Below are 26080 nucleotides of genomic sequence, written 5' to 3'. Positions count from 1 at the left end.
CTGAGAGCTGTGCCGGTGGTAGTGTAAACAACTGGTAGGTCTAACCTTGCCGGAGTGGTCAAAGCAGAGGAGCCAGACTAAACGTATCTAACCCATTTAAACTAATGGAGAGGCAAAACAAAAAGAAGTCCATACTGGTTCGGTCATCACCCAAGATAAAAAGGACCGCGGTGGCTGCTGTGGAACTTGGGCAGCCATCGACAAATGAGCTACAGGAACAAAATAAACAAAGCTTACGAATCAAAAAAGTGGCAGAAATTCTCAATGTCAGAGAATCGCACAATCATATAGTGCTATTACAACTTGGAGCCTGAAAAACGTGGATATCAAAGACAGATATACCAATTATGGAAACAAGAACATGCAGACTCAAAAATAATGGAACTTCGACTGGCCGATCAGTGACGACTCATAATCAGGAACCAAATGTTCAGTGAAGTCGAATTAGAAGAAATACAGAAAATTTGCAAAATAGAAACACCAAAATCTGATCTGGCAACAGTAGAAGCTCCAATAAGATCTGGAGTCACTGCACAATTGGAACCTGATGAAAACTTGGAAAGAGAGCAAGAAGCTGCAGACGAGACACTTGGCACTATGACTGAAAGGCAGCAAGAACTGAAGGACCAAATAGTTGCTCATGCAGGATCCAATGCAGAGCGAAAGAGACTACCAGCCTTAATAATCATAAGCAAGAAATGACTTGTCCCACTGATGGAAGATATTAACTCTGCACTTGCAACTGTCAATGTAACTTCAATTGAAGAATTGAATCAGCTTGCCTACAGTATAGCTGTGATATTTACTGAAGAACTAGGGTTACTGCAACAGAAACCAATCGGAAAACCAACTGGAAAACCAAAATGGAAAATCTGTCTAGAACTGAAAATCAAAAGCTTGAGATCAGATGCAAGTAACTTGAAGAACATTAAGGAGCAGAAACTGAACAATCAGAAGATCAAAGACTATTTGACAAAAAAGTACTGGCTTAGTACAAGAAAGATTTAGGAAGCTATGGAAATTGTAAAGCAGCAGATAACTGCGACAGCCAGGAAAATTGAGTGATATGAAGCTAGGATCGCCCAGTACAGGCAGAATTAAACATTTCAATCCAACCAGATGCAGTTCTACCAGAACCTGCATCAGCAAACAGATAGGAAAATTGAAAAGCCAGAGGTGAAAATAGCAACAAAGTTCTGGAAAAATCTCTGGGAGGTCAAAAAGGACTATAACAAAACTGCTGGGTGGATAAAGGAATTTGAGAAAAAATTCTCAAAGAGCAATATGCAGACTGAGCTTTTTGTTAGGAATGAAAGCTATGGACTGATCAACATCAGAAGGGGCATCTTCCAGGGGGACTCTTTGTCCCCATTGCTATTCATCATCGCTACAATCCCACTGTCACTCATCCTACAGAAAACAAACCTAGGCTACCAAACTGTTAGGAATTCACCAAAAATTTCACACCTGCTGTATATGGATGACCTAAAGTTGTACAGAAAATCAGAAACTGAGATACAGTCACTAACCAACACTGTGCGAATTTTCAGCAATGACATCAGCATGGAGTTTGGCCTGGATAAATGTGCCACAGTGGCACTGAAAAAGGGGGAAAACACTGAAAGTGAGGGCATTGAAATGCCAAATGGTCAAACCATCAAGTGCCACCAGCCAGAAGCCTATAGATACTTGGGCATCTTGCAACTGGATAATATCAAGCATGGTCATGTGAAAACTGTGATCAGCAAAGAGTACATCCAGAGGATCAGAAAAATTTTGAAGAGCAAACTGAATGGTGGCAACACTATCAAGGCTATAAATACTTGGGCCATGCCTGTCACTAGATAGCATAGTGGCATAGTGAACTGGACTCAAGCAGAGCTGGACAGCTTGGACATAAAAACCAGAAAATTAATAATGATCCATCATACACTACACCCCCGCAGTGATGTTGACAGGCTGTATTTACCAAGGAAAATAGAAGGCAGAGGACTTTTTGCAAGTGAAGCAGACAGTAGAAGAAGAGAAGCATGCATTAGCTGACTATGTGAAGGAGAGCAAAGAGTCAGCGTTGATGGAGGTCAACAATAGGAAGCTTCTCAAGGTGAAGCAAACTAAGGACCAGTGCAGAAAAACTGTAACTCAGTGTCGTATGGACAGTTGGCAGAACAAAGCATTGCATGGCCAGTTCTTGGAGAAGATTAAAGGCAAAGTGGATAAACAAAAGACCTGGTCATGGCTTACAAGTGGAATGCTCAAAAAGGAGACAGAAGGACTAATACTGGCGGCACAAGAACAGGCCATTAGAACAAATGCTGTTTGCTGTGTTGTATTGACATAATAATAATAATAATAATAATAATAATAATAATAATAATAACAACTACTACTACTACTACTACTACTACTACTACTACTATCATTATCATTATCATTATTAGGGTAATTCAGTTCCTCAGAGGCAGATTTGCAATATCTGACCATACATCAGAGATGTTTTCTTTACAACTGTGAAAATCCTTGAGGATAAAATACTTGGCAAAGTTATTGTGATGCTTTCTCATTAAATGATTGCAGTTTTAAATATCAAATAGCTACTTGGCTTCATAATAACAAATCTCAATGATTAAGATATTACTACAGTCACTTCCAAATGTCAAATCTCTGAACACAGCAGCCAAAATACCATTCACTCAGAATGTTATAGTAGGAAAGGACTAGAATTCCAACTCTGACAGGTAGATACCTAAAATTTGATTCATATGCATTCCATAATAAACTAAAAACACCTTTCTTTATTCCAACTGGTTTACCAAAAAGCAAATAGCATGATGAGCTTGTCTACAAATGCAAAATCATTTGGCAATTAGATGAAGAACTTTTAGCTTTGTACATTAGCAGTCTAGTGTGTGTGCACTCACGCAACACTCATGCAGCCCAGTTTTTTAAAATCACAAACACCTCTTAGTTTTTTATCTTCAACTCAATTTTATCCATATCATTTCTGGTTGCAAAAATACAGAGAATCTGCATAAAAATGCCAATGATGAGAATTTCATGTATCTATTGAAGAGTAAATCTAGAAGTGTTATTGATGTGAGATGAATTCACTATTCAACTCCTATGGGACCATTTTTCCATCCATAAGTCACATTCTTGTAAATATACTTTGCATAAGTTAGACAAGAAAACATATTTATGGGAAGAATTGTTGGAGAGAAGATACTCTCCTCTCCAACAATTTTAAACCCATTGTTTTCTTCTCATAAATATGTTTCCTTGTCTAACTTATGCAATGTATAAAGTATATTCCTTGTATAAAGTATACTCCTTGTTCATTTGAAAAAACCTGAGGACATTATTTTCAAAATCATTTATCCTTGAAGATGCTCCAAATGAGCATTAGGAGGAAACACCAACCAACCTCCATACGTCTCAATTGTCTTTGTTAAGACACTACATTCTTCAGTTATTTTGTCTTCAATGGTCCTCTTGCCCATTCCATAATCCCGTAATGTTGATAATGTAAAGCGTCGCATCACTTTCCAGTTCTCACCATTAGAAGCAATAATACCTGAAGAGAAAAGAGGTTACTATAAAATGTGTTATCGATGGTATTTGGCCCCAAAAATTTATCCAAATTTAAATTTGATTTGTTGGAAATTTCTTTTATAAGTGGTGGTTATATCCTGAAGTGAGAAAATACTGGTCCAAAATGCACAATTGGCTACAAGAAATAACAAAAACAACAGTAGAATTTACATTGGAAGTCCTACTATTGGGAATATTTTAAAAAATAACACCAGTAAGAATACCAGATATTTGACCCTACACATCACCACCGCAGCTGAGACTAGCATATGGGCACAATGTTGGAAAAATTCTGAAGTACCTATAGAAAGTTTAATAATTTTAAAAAAATTACAACTGCATTGAAATGGATAGACTCACAATAGAATTATGGGGGGAAATATTCAAATTACTACAACACATGGGGAAAATGGTATCAGTGGATAGAACTTAGAAAGAAAAAAAGAGAAAGTTAAATAAGTATAGAATACTGTAAATATTTAAATGAAAATGTAAATATGATGAATGAAATAAGAAAATATGCAACATAGTAATGTATCAACAAGAGATAAATACACATATGAAAACGTAAAATTGCTCAACGATATGATTTTTTTAAAGATTTGAAAATCAATAATGTACAGTATATTTAAAAAAAGAAGAGAAAAGAGGTAAGATAGTAAAACATAATTTTACCATCTTTCACAATTCATTCTTTTTTAACAACTTCATTAAAATACGCTTTGTTAATTTGATCAAACATTTCATCCATTCACAGGGCCACCATCAGGAATTTTGGGGCCCCATACAGCCTAAGTGTCTGGCCCCCCCCCCGGCCATTTTAAAACTACTGCCCCCCAAATCCCGTGCCATGCCCACCATGGCCACACACCCTGGGCAAGCCCTCCCCCGGCCCTCTGAGGTCAAACACAGCCCTGATGTGGCCCTCAATGAAATTGAGTTTGACACCCCTGGTCTAGAGGCTAAATCCTGTGAACAAGGACTTAGAGAATGAGTATGTTTAGCTCAATAAATAGAAAACTGAGGGAGAATATAATAGTAGTTTCCCAATCCTTAAAGGGCTGCCACAGAGCAGATGGCATCTATTTATTCTCCATGCCACCTGAAGGTAGTACAAGAAGCAATGGGCGGAACCTCACCAAGAAGAAATGCAATCTGGAAATAAGGAGAACTTGGGACTGGCCGGCATAGAAATAAATAAATAAATAAATAAATAATAAATAAATAAATAAATAAATAAATCCCTTCTTTTTTATTAAAAGAAATTAATAGAAACATAGAAACATAGAAGACTGATGGCAGAAAAAGACCTCATGGTCCATCTAGTCTGCCCTTATACTATTTCCTGTATTTTATCTTAGGATGGATATATGTTTATCCTAGGCATGTTTAAATTCAGTTACTGTGGATTTACCAACCACGTCTGCTGGAAGTTTGTTCCAAGCATCTACTACTCTTTCAGTGAAATAATGTTTTCTCAGGTTGCTTTTGATCTTTCCCCCAACTAACTTCAGATTGTGTCCCCTTGTCCTTGTGTTCACTTTCCTATTAAAAACACTTCTCTCCTGGACCTTATTTAACCCTTTAACATATTTAAATGTTTCGATCATGTCCCCCCTTTTCCTTCTGTCCTCCAGACTATACAGATTGAGTTCATGAAGTCTTTCCCCGGTACGTTTTATGCTTAAGACCTTCCACCATTCTTGTAGCCCGTCTTTGGACCCGTTCAATTTTGTCAATAATAATTTAAAAAAACCAAAATCCATTACTATTAAAACTAAAACAACCAGCAAAACTATTAATAAAAACAGGTGAGGGCTGGGTTTTTTTCTCTGTTATTATTTAAGTGCTTTTACCATATGCTTTAAATCAAGAATCACTTCTCTCTCTGTTTCTCTCTCTTTTCTGTCATTCTCTGCCTCAATCATTTTCTCATTTCTCTTTTTTTCTCCCCTTTTTTCTATCATTTCTCTCTCTCTTCCTTCCACTCTTCTCTCTCTCTCTCTTTCTTCCTCTCTCATCTCTTTCTTTCTTTCTCCTTCTCTTTCTCTCTCTTGCTTTCTTTCTCTTTCTCTCACTCTCTTCCTTCCTCTCTCATCTCTTTCTTTCTTTCTCTATCTCGCTTTCTTCCTCTCTCTCACTCTCTTCCCTCCTCTCTCATTTCTCTCTCTCTCTTTCTTCCCCTCTCTCTCTTTCTCTATCTTGCTTTCTTCCTCTCTCTGACTCCCTTCCTCTCTCATCTCTCTCTCTCTCTCTCTCTTGCTTTCTTTCTCTCTCTCTTTCTCTCTCTCTTTCTCTCTCTTGCTTTCTTCCTCTCTCTCTCTTCCTTCCTCTCTCATCTCTTCCTTCCTCTCTCTCTCTCTTTCTCTCTCTTGCTTTCTCCCTCTCTCTCCCTCTTCCTTCCTCTCTCATCTCTCTCTTTTCTTTCTCTCTCTTTCTCTATCTCTCCATCTCTCCCCCTCTTTCTCTCTCTTTCTTTTTCTCACTTTCCCTCTCTTGTTTTCTTTCTCTCTCTCTCTTGCTTTCTCTCTCACACTTTCTCTCTCTCGTTCTCTTTCTCTTGCTATCTCTTTCTCTCCCCCTATTTCTCTCTCTCTCTCTCTCTCTCTCTCACTTTCTCTCTATCTTGTTCTGTCATTGCTCTCACTCTCTCTCGTTCTCCGGAGGCTGGTGAAAGTAATTTTCAATTACTTTCAATTGTAATTTTCAATTACAATCAACCTATCTCTCCTTCCTTCCTTTCCCCCTCCCTCTTTTCCTTTCCTTACTTCCCTTCCCCTTTCTCCTTCTTTTCCTTCTTCCTTCATTCCAACCAACCTATCTCTTCTTCCTGTTTCCTTCTCCTCCCTCTTCCCCTTCCTTCCCCTCCATCATTCCCTTCCTTCCCTCCCTATTTTTCCTTCCTTCCTTCCCTTCTGTGTCCTCCCGGCCCTCTCTTCCCCTCCCCTCCCCTCCCTTTCCCCAACGAGGGCAGCCCGTAGAGTCACACCCATCCCGGGCCGAGTTACAAGAGCCGCAGCCGGGCGGGGAGTGCCCCACTCGCTTCGTTCCCGCGGCAGGGCTCGGTCGGGAGCCCGCTGGTCAGGGCTCGGTCGCCGCCACCAGGAATCCAGGAAACCGGGGTCAGGGGTCTCTGGGGCATCACACCGGGACGGCGCCTGGAATGTCTGGCGCGCGGGCTGACGTGCGCTCTCCCCATCCCCTGCTGCCAGCCCAACCCGGAAAATTCAAAGTAAGAAAAACCTTTGCTCTTACTTTGAAGAATAATAATAATAATAATAATAATAATAATAATAATAATAATAATTTATTAGATTTGTATGCCGCCCCTCTCCGAAGACTCGGGGCGGCTCACAACAAGCGATAAAACAATATTGTACAGGCACAAATCTAATATTAACAAAAAAACTAAAAAACCCTATCAATTAAAAACCAAACAGCATATACATACCAAACATAAATTATAATAAGCTTGGGGGAAAGGTGTCTCAAATCCCCCATGCCTCCGGGCAGGCTAGCAGGGAGATGGAGAGAGCGCGGTGGCCCCCACTGTGAGAATGCCTGCAGGGAAGAGAGGCGGAGCGGACGGGCGGGCGAGGGCAGCGGCGAGTAGCCATGGGGGCGCGAGGGGGCTAGAGGTGCGGGGGGGGTGGGGGCGGCTTCGTGCGCACCCTTGGAAAAGGGTGCGCGGGGGGGCCTTTTGGGGGACGCTGGCGCACGCGTGCGAAGCCTACAACTTGCGCTTGTGTTAAATTTTGTTTCTTTTCTAAGCAGCCTTCTGTGTAAAAAAATCCATTTGGGAACGACTCGTTCCCAAATGGATTTTTTTTACACAGAAGGCTGCTTAGGAAAGAAACAAAATTTAACACAAGCGCAAGTTGCAACCGCCACCTTCGCCGCACGCTTTACTCTGGGACTGGAGGACCGCGCTGCCAAAGGCTCCGTCAGGGCTTCGAGTCCTGCCTCGCGAGGGCCCGAGGGCCCACCTTTTTAATTGGTGAGGCAGGCAGCCGGCAAGAGAGGGCCGGTACTGCGCATGTGCGACGGCGGGCAAAACCTGGCCCCCCTCATGGCCGGGCCTGGTACACCACTCCCAGTAGTACCGCCCTATCGGCGGCCCTGTCCATTCATTCCAAACACTTGACTAAAAGGTTTTTCAAAATTTGTATTATGGCTTTTAGCTCCATTTTCTTTATCTCTGCCTTTTGTGTTCTGCAGAGGTTTGGGAGAACTTCTAGCTAAGATTCTGTGCAGTTCGGAGAACCCCCAAATTACATTCCATGCTGGCCCACCAACCCACCCTTCCCTGACCTTCCAAGGAATCCCCATACAGCCCATTTTGAATGAAGGTAAGTGCAGGATATGTGCAGAGGCTTGGGGAGGGTGAAAAATGGCCTGCAGGAAGTTTGGAGCACGGGGAGGCTGTTTTCACTCTCCAGGAAGCTCGAGGAAAGCCTCAGGAGCCTGGGGAGGGCAATGATGTCCCTCCTGTGGTGCAAGAAGCTGAGTAGGCCACATACACCATAGCCACACCCACCTAGCAACTCGGTAGAGAACCCCTTGCTAAAATTTTTGAAGTCCACCCCTTTGACATTTAATAACAAAGCAAAGCAAAACAAACAAAAATAAAATCAATCTCAATTTTTTCCATGAACACGAATCTTCCAATTTATTCAAAACTAAAATTCCAAATCCCTTTGACCCATAATCTTGTTATGGCTTGCCTAGCAGCCTGTGCAGCCAAAGCCTTTGGAAACTGGCAGTGCCTCTTGGCTGCTGAGAAGCAGTTTTGAGAAAGGAGGAGTTACTCCTTTCTTGAATGCAGGAGCATGCAGGGCTGCTGAGAAGCAATAACTGCTGAAAAAACAGGGAGGTTTACTCTGATGGAGGTTTACTTGAAAGTAGAGCTACAGGCTAAGTTGCCACACCCTGAGGCTACCTAAGTGCTAACCCACCTGAACCAGGTGGTAGGGAACAACTCCAATCCGGAATCTTGACTTCGGTTTCCAGTTTGCATCGAGACTCTTGAATCCTGTGTCGTAGTTCATGAATATTAACCTCTGTGTTTCCAGTTTGCATCATGCCTTGAATCTTGACTTCAGTGGTTCCAGTCTTCAGAAAACCTGTTTGTTCATAGCCTGTCCAAAAACCTGTTTATAGCCTGCTCAATGACTCTAATTTGCTTTCTTTGTTTTGGCTTGGATTCTTCAAGGACTTATTTCTAGGAACTTTGCCAACTCTTGGAGGTTCAATAAGATAACTGGACTTCCTTGTCTTCCTTGCCTTTGTCTTCTTTGAACTATTTGGAATTTAATTTTGAAAGTTGGGGCTTCATCACATGGGACAGAACAAATCTGTTATTAATTTTCAAAAATCCATATACCATTTTGCTGCATAGTCCTAAAAATTCTCAGAATGTGACTTTCACGGTGTAAAGTTAGCAGCATAGTTATTCTTGTCGTATAGGTGATCTTCTTTGGTGATGTGTATATTGAAGGGCTTTGAAAGGCCCTAAAACATTCCTAATCAAAGCAGCTACTTTGTGAGCCCAATCCATGGGATTTCCTCCTGGCCACTATTTGGCTGTTGATGGCTTGAGAGGAATTGCACTGATGCAAGAAATATTGGGATTTCATTAATAATCATTTATCAATGGTAATTATCTGGTGTCTTTTGTAGGGAACACCTTCAGCAGGAGTGCACCGCCACCCTAACCACATGCACACCCCAAAGTTCACGTGCCCTCACACGGGATTCAGCTTTTGCACATGCGCAGAAGCTGAATCTTGCATGAGGACGCGCATGAGTGAGATTTCTGGGGTTTTTTCAGTTCTGCACATTGTTTGCAAATAGGCAAAAATAAGGTAAGTGCCTGCTTGCCGCTGCCTGTTGGCATTTATTCCCTATTGCAGATGGCGTTTCTGACTGTTCCGGCTGCTGCCCATCACTGCCCTTCATTATCCAATAGGAAAACATCAAAGCCAGTTCTTCCTTATTTACATCATCTACTTTCAACACTGCAGGTAATATGTCAATTTTTGTGGGTGTTTCTCTCTTTCTGTTGAAATAGATTTATAATGTAAAATGCTTTGCCCATTGGATCATACAATACTTCACATATTAATTCTCCAAATTTAGTTTCAATAACAATTTAAAGAATTTAGCAATAATGTATTCATCATTATCACACACAATAAATTTCCCAGTTCATGCTTTGCAAAGTTCATTTTTTTGCAGAAGAGCCTTTACACAGGTTTAGTTGCTATCTTTCCTGTATCAGTAGTCCCTATGCTCAGTCACTCAAGCCATTATAATCTCATATCTGGAATAAATAAATAAATAGACCTTTATTACAGTCCAAGACCATCAATATAATAATATTTTTTTAAAAAAATCCAAGAACCATTTCAGATTCTTAGAATCTAGACATTTTAGTATCTCTTTGATCCTAGTAGCAGATTCTTGGGTGATAAATGTAGTCCTTGACTTACAACAGTTCGTTGACTATCTGGAATACTGCAATGCTCTCTACATGGTGCTACCTTTGAAGAGCATTGGGATGCTTCAAATGGTACAGAGTGTGGTGGCACAGGCAGCTCTTGGAGCCTCTAGGTGGTCCATGTCATAAACACATGCCAGATCATGTGACTACTGGGATGGTGCAATGTTGGTAAAAAATGGTCATAAGTCACAGTACTATTGTAGCTTCTAATAGTAATTAATTAAATACTGTATTTTTCAGAGTATAAGTCCACACCCTTTTACCCCAAAAAAGAGGGTGAAAACTTGGGTGCACCTTCACCCTTTGGTCTCTGCCTCCCAGCAATTTATCTCCTTGCAGGAAACAGAGCAGAGCCTGATTAGCAAAAGCAACCTCCTGACCTACAGCTGATTCAGCACGGGCAGGCCACATGTTAGAACTGAAAGTGAAACAAGGTGCAAGGATGCAAATTGCTGGGAGGTGGACTGCTGGCAATGTTAAACTGCTAAAACTGCAAGGAGGTAAGTCAATAACTAAAAATGTCTATAGAATGTTCAAATCAGACTTTTTAAATAAAAATACTGCTTTATTATTTTTCTAGACAAGTTAACAAAATGGAGAAGCTTTCTAAAATAAATGCTTGATCTGAAGTGGCCCAGTGCTATTGTATCTTCTTTTAAATAGCAGAGAATATTTCCAGAAAGCTACATCAATTTTAAAGACCTGTAAAAGTATAATCTGAAATGTAACAGAGTTCTGTTTTAGTATGAAGATAAGGCAGCTAAGTTAAACCCTGACTTAGTCATGTTTGGAGTAGACATATTTAAATAATTGGGAGGAGTTACTACATTTAAGAAAACTTTCTGGCATTAATATACTGCCATAATGTACATTTCTCCAATTCTATGGGTCATATACACATGCATAGAAATATGCAGCAGTGTATATCACCTGTACTATTTTCTGCTTGCTGGGAGATAAATTGCTAGGAGGCATAGGCCTTTTTTCCTTGTTTTCCTCCCCCAATATTAAGGTGTGTCTTATAATCTGGTGCAATTTATACTCTGAAAAATACAGTAGTGTAAGTGAAGGATCACCTATATATGAGCAGAAAAACACATACATTCCACTGGGATTCATCCACTCTCCCATCCCCAAATTTGTGAATAAGCTGAATAAAACATGGTGATGGTGAGCAGCATGCAAGGCTGGGCTTCATACAATATTGACACAGCTTTTTTAAAAATCTCCAGTTACCTCCATTGGCATTAAAGGACAAAGTCACAGTGGCACTAAAAAGGTTTTAGTTGGATTTTCATACTGTTTGGTTTTGCAGAAACTCTCTCACTTCTCTGAGGTTCTTTTGGTGAAAACTTCAAATGAAAAGCTTTACATTACAGTACTCTGATCATACATCTGAAAGCTTTGTCAACTAGAATCCAGAATGAAATAACTCACCAAATCCTTTCACTGCATCTTCAAAAATGGGGATAAGGGGCCTATCTGCAAATGCATCACCGTTGTTCACTAGAGCCTCTTTGATCGTCTCATAACCAGTTAGCACTACCATTTCCTGGAATCCCAGTTTCATCCGGAAGATGGGACCATATTCTTTTGACCACTAAAATTCAACAGAAGGGAAACAGAGACAATTTTATTCAATAATTAAAATCTCATGTGTAGAAGAAGTTTAGGAAATTACATGTCAAAATTCAAAGGCAGTGATAATATTTACTTTTCTTGTTCTATTGAGAACAATCTCTCCAAAATGATGCCTTGGTGAAGGCTGCCTTGGTAAAATGCTCTCAAATGATTCCTTTATTTTCTACTATTCCCTGCTATACTCAATGGACGTCATGCTCACGAGATAATCATTTCTTTAAGGAGAAGCTCTCTGTAACCTCACTCCCACCTGTCTTTATAAACATGGAGGATATTTTTTTCACAGGAGGAAACCATTTCCCCTGAACTATGGATCACCAAAAGCAAATGCAGACAGCAGAGATAAAGAGGTATAAGGGCGGGAATTTTAAATAAACTAAGGAACAAGGGAATTTAAAAAACTCTGCTCCCCTTAATCTTCCTTATAAATTATGTTCTCTTGCAAACAAGATTTATTTGTTTGTTTGTTTCTTTGTTTTACTTCTGTGCCACCCAATCCCAAAGGACTCAGGGTGGCTTACAACAATATAAAATACAAGACAATAAAAAGAAGTCAGATATAAAACTAAGTTATAAAAAAATAATTAAAACCCTAATAAACATAATAAACTGACCTACCATACGTACTAAACATTCATACAATTTGGCCAGTGATGTTGTTGGTTCATGGCCCCCAGGCCTGTCGGCAAAGCCAGGTCTTCATGGCCTTACGGAAGACCAATAGGGTGGGAGCAGTAGGCATATCAGGGGGGATTTGATGGATGAAATACTCCTTTTAAACAGATGCAATTTTGATTTTCACAACGCATCTGCCATATGCTTTACTGAATCCTGGCTAAATGAGGAAATTGATGACAACAGAATGCACATTCCAGGGTTTCAGTTTATTTAGAGCAGATAGGATGTCAGAGTTATCGGGGAAAAGGGGAGAAGGCTTGTGTATATATCAACAACAGCTGGTCTCAGGACATAACTATAATACAAAAAGACTATGATGAAAACTTGGAGTCCTTACTTATTAACTGCAAATCCTTTTATTCTTCTCGAGAGATTACTTCATTCCTACTATTTGCGGTTTATATACCACCACAAGCCTTTTTAAAAATGGCATTAAGAACTCTACCTGATCAGATTATGGAGGCTGAAGTCAAATATCCCAATTCACTGGCCATTATTTTGGGTGATTTAAACAAGGCAAATTTAAGGAAACAGCTACCAAAATACTTTCAGCATGTCAATAGTTCCAGCAGAGGCAAGAAGACCTTAGACCAATGCTACCCAACACTAAAAGATGCTTATGGTTCCTTACCATGAGCAGCTGTGGGCCACTCTAATCATTGCATGATTCATTTTGTGTCTACTTACACACAAAGATTTAAAGCCACAAACCCAACAATTCAATCAGTGAAGACTTGGATTGAAGAGGCAAAGTTTCTACATAAGAGTCTTTTTTGTAGACTTTAAGTTCAGCATTCAGTGCCATCATTCCAGACACTTTTCTAAGCTGAACCAGCTAGAGATACTTGAACACACTTGTATGTGGATCATAAGCTTCCTAACAAACAGGAAACCGCAGTTGAAGCTAAGCAGAATCACTTCAGATACCTGTACAATTAGTACAGGGCCCACCCAAGGCTGTGTGCTCTCTCCAGTTCTCTCTCTAAACCAATGACTGTATCTCTAACAATCCATCTGTTAAACTAAGTTCATAGATGACACAAAAGTGATTGGACTCATTTGGGACAATGATGAATCTGCATACAGATGGGAGGTTGAACAACAGCCGCCCCAGTCCACGGAGAGGGGCAGCATATTAAACAAACAAACAAACAAACAAACAAACAAACAAACAAACAAACAAACAAACAAGGCACAGCACAAGAGGGGAAAGTTGACAGCCACAGAACGTGTACTATTGTTATTGGATCCTGACAGTTTTGCAGAATATGACATGTTTGTGGAACACAGATGTGCAGATTTTCGGATGGAGTCTGAGAAAAACAAGTATCCTGGGGACAGTGTGGTTACTGGCCAGGGTAGAATAAATGGCAGACTGACTTATGTCTTCAATCAGGACTTTACTGTGTTTGGAGGAAGTTTATCTGGAGCACATGTTCAAAAGATCTGCAAGATTATGGATCAAGCTGTTATGGTTGGTGTAAGCTCCTGTAATTGGGCTGAATGATTCAGGAGGGGCCTGTATTCAAGAAGGAGTGGCATCCTTGGCTGGTTATGCTGACATTTTTTAAAGAAATGTTTTAAGTTCTGGAGTAGTGCCACAGATTTATCTTATTATGGGTCCTTGTGCAGGAGGTGCTGTCTACTCTCCTGCTTTAACAGATTTCACATTTATAGTAAAGATTCTGTAGCAGATTCTGGCAGAACCTCACGAATGATAAGACTGCTTCATGGACGTTAGATATATAGCTCAATATCACATTAACATCTTTAAATCCTGTTCTGGTGGGAGCAGCAGGAGGAAGTTTGAAGACGCTGCTCCGCCGGACTACGATTTAACATCTTAAATTTAGATAGTTTCGAATTAGGTGAGTCAGCCTTTTGACAATGTTCGGTTAAGGAGGAGTGACGGCTGTGTTTGTGCTATCTGGGGTTTCATTACGGGCAATTTTGGACGACTTGGGTGACTTGGAAGAAAAACATACTGAGGGGATCAGCTGCAAGGCGGAAGATGGCGACCACTTTTGCAAGCTGCCCCCGTCATCGCCTTTGCCTTTGCCTCGGTGGAGACAATATGGAGGGACCGTGCTAATTGAGATCTGAAGCAGTTTGGTGACTAAGTGGCCCTGGGATCTGGCTGGTGAGAGCAGACAGACCTGGGGCACTGACTGAAAAAGCTGCCAGTGCCAGAAGACCTACTGGCTGGGGAGATCCGGGCTGGTCATTTGGAGAGGAGGACGATGATCGGCAGTATGGGGGCCATCTTGAGAACAGGCGGAAAACCAGGAGATCCGAGCTGACGTCCTGCGAGAACAGCTGGCGTTGAAGGATCTCCTGTAGAACTCGAAACCCAACTTGCGAAGACCAAGTTCCCTCTGTGAGGCCAGTGGTTTGAGGAAAGAAGAGATCGATGCCAAGGAGATGGAGGTGATGATAATGGGGGAAATACTGAGGTGACACCCCCCCCTTTATGGACTCATATAAGAGTGGACTCTCTCTTCCTTACACCCCCAGAAGAATCTATTGCCCCCTTGTATGTGAACTGGTGATCCAGCTGTTCTTATGGACATTGTTACTGAGCTGACCTGAATTGAACTGATGCATTCGCACTTATTAATTAGCTTTTTAACGTAATTTATTCCATCCTATCTATATTTTTGTATTTTTGTACAGTGGAACCCCGACATACGAGCAGCTCTACTTACGAGCTACTCGAGATACGAGCTGGGAGAGTAGAGAAATTTTTGTTCGACTCACGAGCTTCCATTCGGGATACGAGCCGAGAAGAGCCGGCCTGGCTTGCTTTGCTTCCGAGCTGATGCAGAGCCGAATAAAGCGTCACACCCCTCTGACGCTTTCGGCGGCTTCCGAAGCGATGCTGGGCTCTTTTGCCGCCAAAAGCGTCAGGGGGGCGTGACGCTTTATTCGGCTCTGCATCAGCTCGGAAGCAAAGCAAGCCAGGCCGGCTCTTCTCAGTATCCAGCTCTTGGTGAGTCCTTGGCTTCTGCTGGGGGTGCAGAAGCGGGCGGGGGGGGGCGGCAAAAAAAAACGCCCGGACAAGCACTTGCTGCGAGGCGGGCGGGGGGGGGCAAAAAAAAACGCCCGGACAAGCACTTGCTGCGAGGCGGGCGGGGGGGAGGGGGCAAAAAAAACGCCCGGACAAGCACTTGCTGCGAGGCGGGCGGGGGGGGGGGCGGCAAAAAAAAACGCCCGGACAAGCACTTGCTGCGAGGCGGGTGGGGGGGGGCGGCAAAAAAAAACGCCCGGACAAGCACTTGCTGCGAGGCGGGCGGGGGGGGGGGGGCGGCAAAAAAAACACCCGGACAAGCACTTGCTGCGAGGCGGGCGGGGGGGGGGCGGCAAAAAAAAACGCCCGGACAAGCACTTGCTGCGAGGCGGGCGGGGGGGGGGGCGGCAAAAAAAACGCCCGGACAAGCACTTGCTGCGAGCCGGGCGGGGGGGGGGGGCGGCAAAAAAAAAACGCCCGGACAAGCACTTGCTGCGAGCCGGGCGGGGGGGGGCGGCAAAAAAAATGGCCGGACAAGCACTTGCTGCGAGGCGGGCGGGGGGGGGGTGGCAAAAAAAAACGCCCGGACAAGCACTTGCTGCGAGAGGCGGGCGGGGGGGGGGGGCGGCAAAAAAACTGGGGCACTTTCGCTGCGAGTGGCGGGAAAAAATAAGCAAGAAAAAATAAGCGGCTTTTCCGCTGCCTCCTAAAGCGGGGAAGTTCGCCAGGAGGCAGCAGAAAAGCCGCGCGTGTGTTTTAAAACATCGGAGCCGGCATGGGGAGGCTCTCAATCAACCCCCGAGTCCGGGTTCGGGGCTCGGGGGCTGATTAAAAGCCTCCCCATGCCGGCTCCGATGTTTTAAAAGACACGCGCGGCTTTTCCGCTGCCTCCTAAAGCGGGGAAGTTCGCCAGGAGGCAGCAGAAAAGCCGCGCGTGTCTTTTAAAACATCGGAGCCGGCATGGGGAGGCTCTCAATCAACCCCCGAGTCCGGGTTCGGGGCTCGGAGGCTGATTAAAAGCCTCCCCATGCCGGCTCCGATGTTTTAAAACACACGCGCGGCTTTTCCGCTGCCTCCTAAAGCGGGGAAGTTCGCCAGGAGGCAGCAGAAAAGCCGCGCGTGTCTTTTAAAACATCGGAGCCGGCATGGGGAGGCTCTCAATCAACCCCCGAGTCCGGGTTCGGGGCTCGGGGGCTGATTAAAAGCCTCCCCATGCCGGCTCCAATGTTTTAAAACACACGCGCGGCTTTTCTGCTGCCTCCTGGCGAACTTCCCCGCTTCAGCCGACGTCTTTTCCCCTCAGCCCTCGGGCTTGCACGCATTAATCGCTTTTACATTGTTTCCTATGGGAAACAATGTTTCGACATACGAGCTGTTCGACGTGCGAGCCTCCTTCCGGAACCAATTAAACTCGTAAGTCGGGGTTCCACTGTATTTTGTATTTTATTATTGTACTTATATTTAGTATTTTACATTTCATATTTACTCTATTTTAAGGAACTAAGAGTTTTTTGATATCGCTAGTATTAATTATTAAGGGTTGCTATTAATTTTTCTAGAATTTAACTTTTAACTAATTTATGGTTTTTTTTAAATGATGGATGATTGGAGTGGGTGGTGTAATTTTTATGATATGAATGAGTGGGTTGGATGGGTCTCTCCCTTGTGGGGTGCCTCAAGGGTTGGTTCTCTCCCCCCTGCTATTCAATATCTACATGAAACCTCTGGGTGAGATCATCCAAGGGCATGGGGTGAGGTATCATCAATATGCCAATGATACCCAGTTATACATCTCCACCCCATATCCAGTCAACGAAGCAGTGGAAGTGATGTGCCGCTGCCTGGAGGCTGTTGGGGCCTGGATGAGTGCCAACAAACTCAAACTCAACCCAGACAAGACGGAGTGGCTGTGGGTTTTCCTCCCAAGGACAATTCCACCTGTCCGTCCATCACCCTGGGGAGGGGGAACTATTGACCCCCTCAGAGAGGATCTGCAACTTGAGGGTCCTCCTCGATCCACAGCTGACATTGGAACATCATCTTTCGGCTGTGGCGAGGAGGGCGTTTGCCCAGGTTCATCTGGTGTACCAGTTGTGGCCCTATTTGGACCGGGAGTCATTGCTTACAGTCGCTCATGCCCTCATCACCTCGAGGTTCGATTACTGCAACACTCTCTACATGGGGTTACCTTTGAAAAGTGTTCGGAAACTTCAGATCGTGCAGAATGCGGCCTCAAAGAGCCATTGTGGGGCTTCCAAGATTCGCCCATGTTTCTACAACACTCCGTGGCCTGCATTGGCTGCCGATCAGTTTCCGGTCACAATTCAAAGTGTTGGTTATGACCTTTAAAGCCCTACATGGCATTGGACTAGAGTACCTTCGGAACCGCCTGCTACTGCACGAATCCCAGTGACCGATAAGGTCCCACAGATTTAACATTCTCCGGGTCCCATCGACTAAACAATTTCATTTGGCGGGCCCCAGGGGAATAGCCTTCTCTGTGGTGGCCCCGGCCCTCTGGAATCAACTCCCCCTGGAGATTAGAACTGCCCCCACCCTCCATGTCTTTCGTAAACTACTCAAGACCCACCTATACCGCCAGGCATGGGGGAGTTGAGTCACCTTTTCCCCCAGGCTTTTTATATTTTATGTTTGGTATGTATGTGTTGTTTGGTTTTTAAATATGATAGGGTTTTATATGCTTCTTTTTAATATTAGATTTGTTTCGCTATAATATTGTTTTTTATTATTGTTGTGAGCCGCCCCGAGTCTTCGGAGAGGGGCAGCATACAAATCTAATAAATTATTATTATTATTATTATTATTATTATTATTATTATTATTATTATTATTACTATTATTAAACAAACAAGCAAACACTGCAAACAAATTCCTTGTGTGTTTAACTACATTTCACCAAATAAAGTCTTCTCTTCTCTTCTATTTTTCCATAGAATTTGAATAGTGTACAAATTGTTCACTCTGTTCCTTTAAATAATGAATCTCTGATCACCAACATATGTTTTTCCCCTTTGGGGAAGTTTGACCTACTTTTCTTCTTGGCACTGGTACATTTGGCAGAGTGTTTTCTTCAAGTGTCTACTTGCTTGTTTTTGGGATAGGATATGAAATCAATTAGTCAGCTCCAGAGAGGGCAGGCATTATCTTTTTCTTTGGGGGAGGGGGGTTAGCCCTTAGTGTGACATGCTACTATTGCTCTTGCCTTTTCTTTTAATCTTCCTTACTGTGTTTTGTTTGGATAGAGACTTCTGATTCATGTTCCTTGGTATGCTCTGTTTACATGAATTTAATAGATGTTTGTTATGTTTATCATGTTCGCTACTGAAACTCAGAGTGTCTGAAGTTTTGGTGGCTTGCCTTGCCTCCAGAGGCTTTACTTTTTCCTCAAGTAATTTAATCTCTTTACATTTATGGCAAGTGTAATTTGAGTCCTCTGTCTTCATGGTGGTGGTGCTTGCAAAAAAACCCCCACACTTATATTCCTCAATTTGGAAAATGCAATTAAGAGATAGAATAGAATTTTATAAAAGAGAAACTGTGCTTGTGAAACAGATCACATAGAAACTTTCCAATAGTGCCACTAGTGGTTTTTGAAAATGATCATAAGAATTCCTTAAGGGCACAACTTAAACTATGTTTTTACAAACCCACCTTGTTAATGATCAGTCTTACCTCTATCATTGTCTTTTCAGGTCTTTTCAGATCCATCATATGCAAATTTCCCAAAATAGGTATGGTCCTGGGTCCTGGAGGGAGATTATGGGAGCTGTTATTCCTGGAACTGTTCTTTTTCAAAAGGAACATAATTGCAAAAATAAATAGTAATAAAGTTAAAATTGCTCCAATCCAATCCATTTCCTTTTGATAAGCAGTCTTCAGTAAAAATTGCAAAGAATTTTGAAAACTGAAATGATTCCAGCGTGTACTTCAAAGCAATGCAGTATGCAGAGCCCAGTTACCCTTCCTACTGAATCTTCAGACTGCTCTGTTAAATAAAGCCCTTCTGAACCTCACCCTCCTTGTTTGTTTTTCCCCCAACAGGAATTTGATCTTTTCCTGTCACGTGTTACATAAACAGTGGAATCTACAAAAACTTACTAAATCAGTTTCACATACTCGTACTACAGCTTTTTAGAGGTATATAAATCTGTCAGTCAGTCAAGTGCACATACTTTTCATTTTTGCAGAATGAAATAGTTGTGAGATTGAATATTTTAAGAACAAAGATTCTCTTTAGTTCAGCACCTCTTGTTCTCAGTCCTTGATTCTGTTCTCTGGCTTTGATTGATATAATGCAAGTTCTACTCAAAACAAGAGAGGCTTGGTAACAAGGGCTTCAGAACAGTCTTCTTGGCAATTGGCTGTAGTTTACAAAACAGCAGTGGGTGAATTAAAAGCTACATCATTTTACTTTCTTTGTTTAATTGATTTCCATCCATTCCCACAATATTTATATCATAGCTATGAGTTTGCATTCATAATTATTATGTTCTTGAATTTCCACATATGTAGAGACAGAATGGAAATGAATGTACAATTTTGTCTCATCCTTTTTGTGTTTTGGCTGCACCAAAAGCAATCTCTTTGCAGGAAAAAAATTGTGAGGAGATACCTGTGCTTCCCTCCCTCTTTGTATTTGGACATGACTCAATTTAATGATATATGAAGAGTACTGCATATTCATTATACAGTACCCTTTCTTTATTTTTATTATATTTTTGTAAATTGTCCATCTTTACTATTTCATTAAGCAACTCAAACTGATGAACATATTTATTTATTTATTTATTTTATTTTATTTTATTTGTCATATATATACTAGGTAACAGGTAAAAGTTCATGTCCATGAACATGGAATGAGTAGAAGTAAATGGGACAGTTGGACAGGGATGGTAGGCATGATAGTAAGCTTAAGCATATCCCTTTTTATGGACCAGGGTAAGGAATGGAGTGAGGACCATAGTAGTTTAAGATTGAAGCCGTGGGGTTTAGAGGATGTAACAATGGAGTTAGGTAGATAATTCTAGGCATGCCTTTTACAGACCTCTTAGGAACAGGGTGAGGTTGACCGTAGACAGTCTAAGGCAGCTGTAGGCAAAGTTGGCTCTTCTATGACATGTAGACTTCAACTCCCATAATTCCTGGACTAGCATGATTGGCTCAGGAATTCTAGGAGTTGAAGTCCACAAGTCATAAAAAAGCCAACTTTGCCTACCCCTGATATAAGGTTAAAATTTTGGGGGTTTGGGGAAGAAACTACATAGTTTTATTTATTTATTTGATTTATATACCACCCAATCCTGTTGGACTCAGGGTGGTAGTGCATTCCAGACATTGATCATTCTATTGCTGAAGTCGTATTTTCTGCAGTCGAGTTTGTTGCAAAATTCCAATAAGTTTAAACTTGTTTGCAAAGGTTTTGCAGTTCACCCATAGAAAGGCAAATTCAGTTCAAATTAATGCGGAGGAGAGAGTAAACAAGGGAAAAGAAGGAGGTTCTCTCTTCAGTATTCTTAGAATACTGTTCTTCCAAGCATTTTTCCTACAGGAAAGGAAGGAAGGAAGGAAGGAGGGAGGGAGGGAGGGAGGGAAGGAAGGAAGGAAGGAAGGAAGGAAGAAAGGAAGGACATGTTTTTCCTTAGCATGTATGATGGAGGGAACAAAAGAACCCAATTGTAGCCATGTATAGAAATGTGCATACAGCACATAACCTCTACTTTTGTGTCAGACCTATGCAAATGCCAAGGGAGATGTCAATTTGTATTAAGAGTTTTAACTGCCTGGCAATTCTTATCCATAGTATATATTTCAGCCTTCCCGTACAAATAGGCCTTCAGTGCCACAAGAAGAGAGAAAGTTTCTCACAGAAATATTTGTGGCCCAAATAAAAGGTCATGCAGAAAACATAAAATATTCTTCTTTTCCTACTCAGAGAGACATGAAAAATCTTCATTGTAATGTGAAAACATTGGCTAAATAATTGTCTAAATAATGACTCAAGAAGGCAGATATCTATTCTTCTTTGGGACTGATATTGATTCTATTTGCAGAATTCCTTAATTGAACAGTGAAACATTTACCGTGAAGGTTCTATAAAATATTATTACATCTGTATTAAAAGTTGGACTGTTGCAAAGTTCAAATAAGTTTAAACTTGTTTGCAAAGGTTTTGCAGTTCACCATAGAAAGGCAAATTCAGTTCAAATTAATGGGGAGGAGAGAGTAAACAAGGGAAAAGAAGGAGGCTCTCTCTTCTACAGGGCATGATGATGATTCAGCAGAAAGAGTAGATGGCCTAATTCAATCCATTAAATACATGCTTGTATCACTTTAGACTATTGCTTACACAATGAGTAGAAGTAAATGGGACAGTTGGACAGGTATGTTAGGCATGATAGTAAGCTTAAGCATATCCCTTTTTATGGACCAGGGTAAGGAATGGAGCGAGGACCATAGTAGACAGTTTAAGATTGAAGCTGTGGGGTTTAGAGGATGTAACAATGGAGTTAGGTAGAGAATTCTAGGCATGCCTTTTACAGACCTCTTAGGAATAGGGTGAGGTTGACCGTAGATAGTCTAAGGCAGTTGTAGGCAAAGTTGGCTCTCCTATGACATGTAGACTTCAACTCCCATAATTCCTGGACTAGCATGATTGGCTCAGGAATTCTAGGAGTTGAAGTCCACAAGTCATAAAAGAGCCAACTTTGTCTATCCCTGATATAAGGTTAAAATTTTGGGGGTTTGGGGAAGAAACTACATAGTTTTATTTGTATTTATTGTTTGCCCATGTATTATTGAGGTTGAAGCTGAAGAGGTTATTTGACAGGTATGATGTTGTAGCAGAGTTTTGTGTACTACCACTTAGGTCAAACTGTAGTCAGCATAGCTGTACAAACCCAAAATGGTGGCATAAATTATTCTGTTGTGAGCAGAAGAGTGGAGTACTCTTCTTGTTAAATACCTCTGGACTCGTTCAATTGTGTTAATGTCCAATATACAGTGTGGATACCAGGCAGATGAGCTGTATTCGAGAATTGATCTGGCAAAGGTTTTATATGCCCTTGCTTGCAATACAATTACCAGGTAAGAAGTTTCACAAAATTAGGTTAACAACTCTTAATGCCTTTTTGGCAATGCTATTTAAGTGAGCTCTGGGGCTTAGATCATTTGAGATGAGTACTCCTAGATCCTTGACAGAGTGAGAATCATCTACAAGATCATATCTGCCCAGCTTGTATTTGGTGTTCTGCTTTTGTTGCCAGGGTGTAAGACAGAACTTTTGTTGGCTGAGATTTGGAGTTGTCAGTTGTTCAGCCATTCAGACACATAGTCGCAGTCTCTTTGTAGGGCTTCAGTATTGTCAGTAGTGTTGAATAGTTTTATGTCATCAGCGAAGAGGATACAGCTGCTTATAATATAATCACAAAGATCATTTACATAAAGCAAAAAGAGTATGGGTCCTAAAATGCTGTCTTGTGGGACACCACTGTTAACTGGTGCAGGGAGCTCCCTATTTTGACTACTTCTGGTCTGTTTGACAGGAACGTGGCTATCCACTTCCTTATTGTTGTGGGTAATATGTACATACATGCATACATGCATACATACAGGTGTGTGTATGTGCATGTGTGCATGTGTGTGTGTGTGCGTGTGTGTGTACAGACACACACACCATATTTTTTGGAGTATAAGATGCACTGGAATATAATACACATCTTAGTTTTGGGTGAGGAAAATAGAGAAAAGAATCTGCTTACCAGGTATTCATCTGGCTAGCATATTTAGTCTTGTCAGCTTCAGCATATTATTTTATCCCCTACTTAGGGCTGTAAAAACTTTATTTGATAGAGTAACAATGAAATAGCTTGCAAGCCAGTAAAAGCTGGGATCATTAGCATCTGGAAAAAACCATTCAGAGCAAGTAGAGCAATGGAAAAAACCCTGCAAAGATTTCGGGCTTGGAAAACATCTTCTCAGAGTAACAATGAAAGAGTTTGGAAGCCAGTAAGAGCTGCGAACATCGTTAGCACCTGGTTAGGGCTAAAAAGAAATATTTTGAGCAAGTAAAGCAATGGAAAAAACCCCCTACAAAGACAGGGTTTGGAAAACATTCTTTGCAGAGAGTAACATTGAAAGAGCTTGCAAGCTGGTAAGAGCTGGGAATATTGTTAGCACCTGGTTAGGGCTGGAAAGAAACAGTCAAAGCAAATAAAGAATGGGAGGGGGACCCTACAAACATAGGGTTTGGAAAACATTCTTCGCAGAGAGAAACAATGAAACAGTCTGCAAGGTAAGAGCTGGGAAGAGAGTTAGCATCTATTTAGGGCTGGGGGGAAGAAGCTACATTCAAAGTATAAGACACATCCAAATTATCAGCCTCTTTTAAGGAGGAAAAAAGTGCATCTTATACTCAAAAAAAATGGTATGTATGTGGTTGTTGGTTTGGGATAAGATTTCAAGATGTTTGAGCTTCACTTTCCTGAGGTTTTTTGTTTTGTTTTGTTTTCAGAGATGCTAATCACACTTCAAATCACTCTTCAATTTTTCAATTTACTTTCAAATAAATTGATTTTCCCCACAATACCCTGTGAGTTTGGTTAGGCTGAGAGAGAGTGACTGATCCCAGAATTGTTTGAAGTTTTAAAATAGAAGTTTATGCAAAGATTCCAAATTCTGAAGGATTCCATTGTCATCAACAAAGATGCCTGAATATTTTGATTGGTGCTAAACTTTAGAATTGATGCTAAAATCAGAAACAGAAAACTTGAAGAAGACAAAAAACAAAAAAAGCAAAAGAGACCAATGGCCCAAATAAAACCAAAAGCACTTTACTTTTCATGATTTCCCTACAATAATTTCCTACTGGAATCAACATTCCATGACTTTATAGACCAATACTATTCATGTTTTAAACAATACATGAAACTTAGAAAATATTGAATTAAAACCAGCCCCCTAAATCACATGCTTAAACAAAGTGGTAACTAATTCTACTGGTGGGGGAAGGGTGTCACATAGGCATATGAAGGCATGTCCGACACTGCCTATGTTGCCAAATTCTGAATTAGTTAATGGTTCCAAGTTGCTCTCAAGAGCAACTGCTTGCAACATGTATTGAATGGGATGACTAGGGCAAGAATGGTATCAAATTTCTTTCATTGATGCAAAGTACCTACAAAAAACCCAAACAGATAAGATGTCTGTAAATGGGCTTTTATGACCCAAATGTACTAAGAAAAACAAAAGAAAGTGGTCCATTCTATACACTTTCTTGGAATACTGTTCTTCCAAGCATTTTTCCTGCAGGGAAGGAAGGAGGGAGGGAGGGAGGGAGGGAGGGAGGGAAGGAAGGAAGGAAGGAAGGAAGGGCATGTTTTTCCTTAGCATGTATGATGGAGGGAACAAAAGAACCCAATTGTAGCCATGTATAGAAATGTGCATACAGCACATAACCTCTACTTTTGTGTCAGACCTATGCAAATGCCAAGGGAGATGTCAATTTGTATTAAGAGTTTTAACTGCCTGGCAATTCTTATCCATAGTATATATTTCAGCCTTCCCGTACAAATAGGCCTTCAGTGCCACAAGAAGAGAGAAAGTTTCTCACAGAAATATTTGTGGCCCAAATAAAAGGTCATGCAGAAAACATAAAATATTCTTCTTTTCCTACTCAGAGAGACATGAAAAATCTTCATTGTAATGTGAAAACATTGGCTAAATAATTGTCTAAATAATGACTCAAGAAGGCAGATATCTATTCTTCTTTGGGACTGATATTGATTCTATTTGCAGAATTCCTTAATTGAACAGTGAAACATTTACCGTGAAGGTTCTATAAAATATTATTACATCTGTATTAAAAGTTGGACTGTTGCAAAGTTCAAATAAGTTTAAACTTGTTTGCAAAGGTTTTGCAGTTCACCATAGAAAGGCAAATTCAGTTCAAATTAATGGGGAGGAGAGAGTAAACAAGGGAAAAGAAGGAGGCTCTCTCTTCTACAGGGCATGATGATGATTCAGCAGAAAGAGTAGATGGCCTAATTCAATCCATTAAATACATGCTTGTATCACTTTAGACTATTGCTTACACAATGAGTAGAAGTAAATGGGACAGTTGGACAGGTATGTTAGGCATGATAGTAAGCTTAAGCATATCCCTTTTTATGGACCAGGGTAAGGAATGGAGCGAGGACCATAGTAGACAGTTTAAGATTGAAGCTGTGGGGTTTAGAGGATGTAACAATGGAGTTAGGTAGAGAATTCTAGGCATGCCTTTTACAGACCTCTTAGGAATAGGGTGAGGTTGACCGTAGATAGTCTAAGGCAGTTGTAGGCAAAGTTGGCTCTCCTATGACATGTAGACTTCAACTCCCATAATTCCTGGACTAGCATGATTGGCTCAGGAATTCTAGGAGTTGAAGTCCACAAGTCATAAAAGAGCCAACTTTGTCTATCCCTGATATAAGGTTAAAATTTTGTGGGTTTGGGGAAGAAACTACATAGTTTTATTTGTATTTATTGTTTGCCCATGTATTATTGAGGTTGAAGCTGAAGAGGTTATTTGACAGGTATGATGTTGTAGCAGAGTTTTGTGTACTACCACTTAGGTCAAACTGTAGTCAGCATAGCTGTACAAACCC

The 26080-nt window shown here is 41.3% G+C and overlaps 2 protein-coding genes and 1 pseudogene across 4 annotated transcripts in view; 2 read left to right on the top strand and 1 right to left on the bottom strand.

Annotated features, from left to right (window-relative positions):
• LOC139156607 (cytochrome P450 2K6-like) overlaps window positions 1–19461 on the bottom strand; it is a 40158-nt gene extending 20697 nt beyond the window's left edge. Inside the window, exons 1-3 of the mRNA XM_070732462.1 lie at window positions 19113–19461; window positions 11531–11693; window positions 3425–3574 (exon numbers count right to left, since the gene is read on the bottom strand). Coding sequence (XP_070588563.1) covers window positions 3425–3574; window positions 11531–11693; window positions 19113–19295 — 496 coding nt within the window. The 5' untranslated portion in view covers window positions 19296–19461. The remainder of the gene's footprint in view (window positions 1–3424; window positions 3575–11530; window positions 11694–19112) is intronic.
• LOC139156605 (cytochrome P450 2K1-like) overlaps window positions 10450–26080 on the top strand; it is a 50279-nt gene continuing 34648 nt past the window's right edge. The window contains exon 1 of one of the 3 annotated variants that reach the window (XM_070732460.1): window positions 10450–10593. In XM_070732460.1, coding sequence (XP_070588561.1) covers window positions 10503–10593 — 91 coding nt within the window. In that variant the 5' untranslated portion in view covers window positions 10450–10502. Of the gene's footprint in view, window positions 10594–15363; window positions 15402–26080 lie in introns of those variants that run through there. The other 2 variants (XM_070732461.1, XM_070732459.1) reach the window with 2 other exon arrangements.
• On the top strand, window positions 12839–14103 carry LOC139157985 (propionyl-CoA carboxylase beta chain, mitochondrial pseudogene; annotated as a pseudogene).

The sequence above is a fragment of the Erythrolamprus reginae genome, chromosome 1 (genome assembly GCF_031021105.1).
Source record: "Erythrolamprus reginae isolate rEryReg1 chromosome 1, rEryReg1.hap1, whole genome shotgun sequence".
Taxonomy (NCBI): domain Eukaryota; kingdom Metazoa; phylum Chordata; class Lepidosauria; order Squamata; family Dipsadidae; genus Erythrolamprus; species Erythrolamprus reginae.
This window is presented reverse-complemented; position numbering and strand designations above follow the sequence as displayed.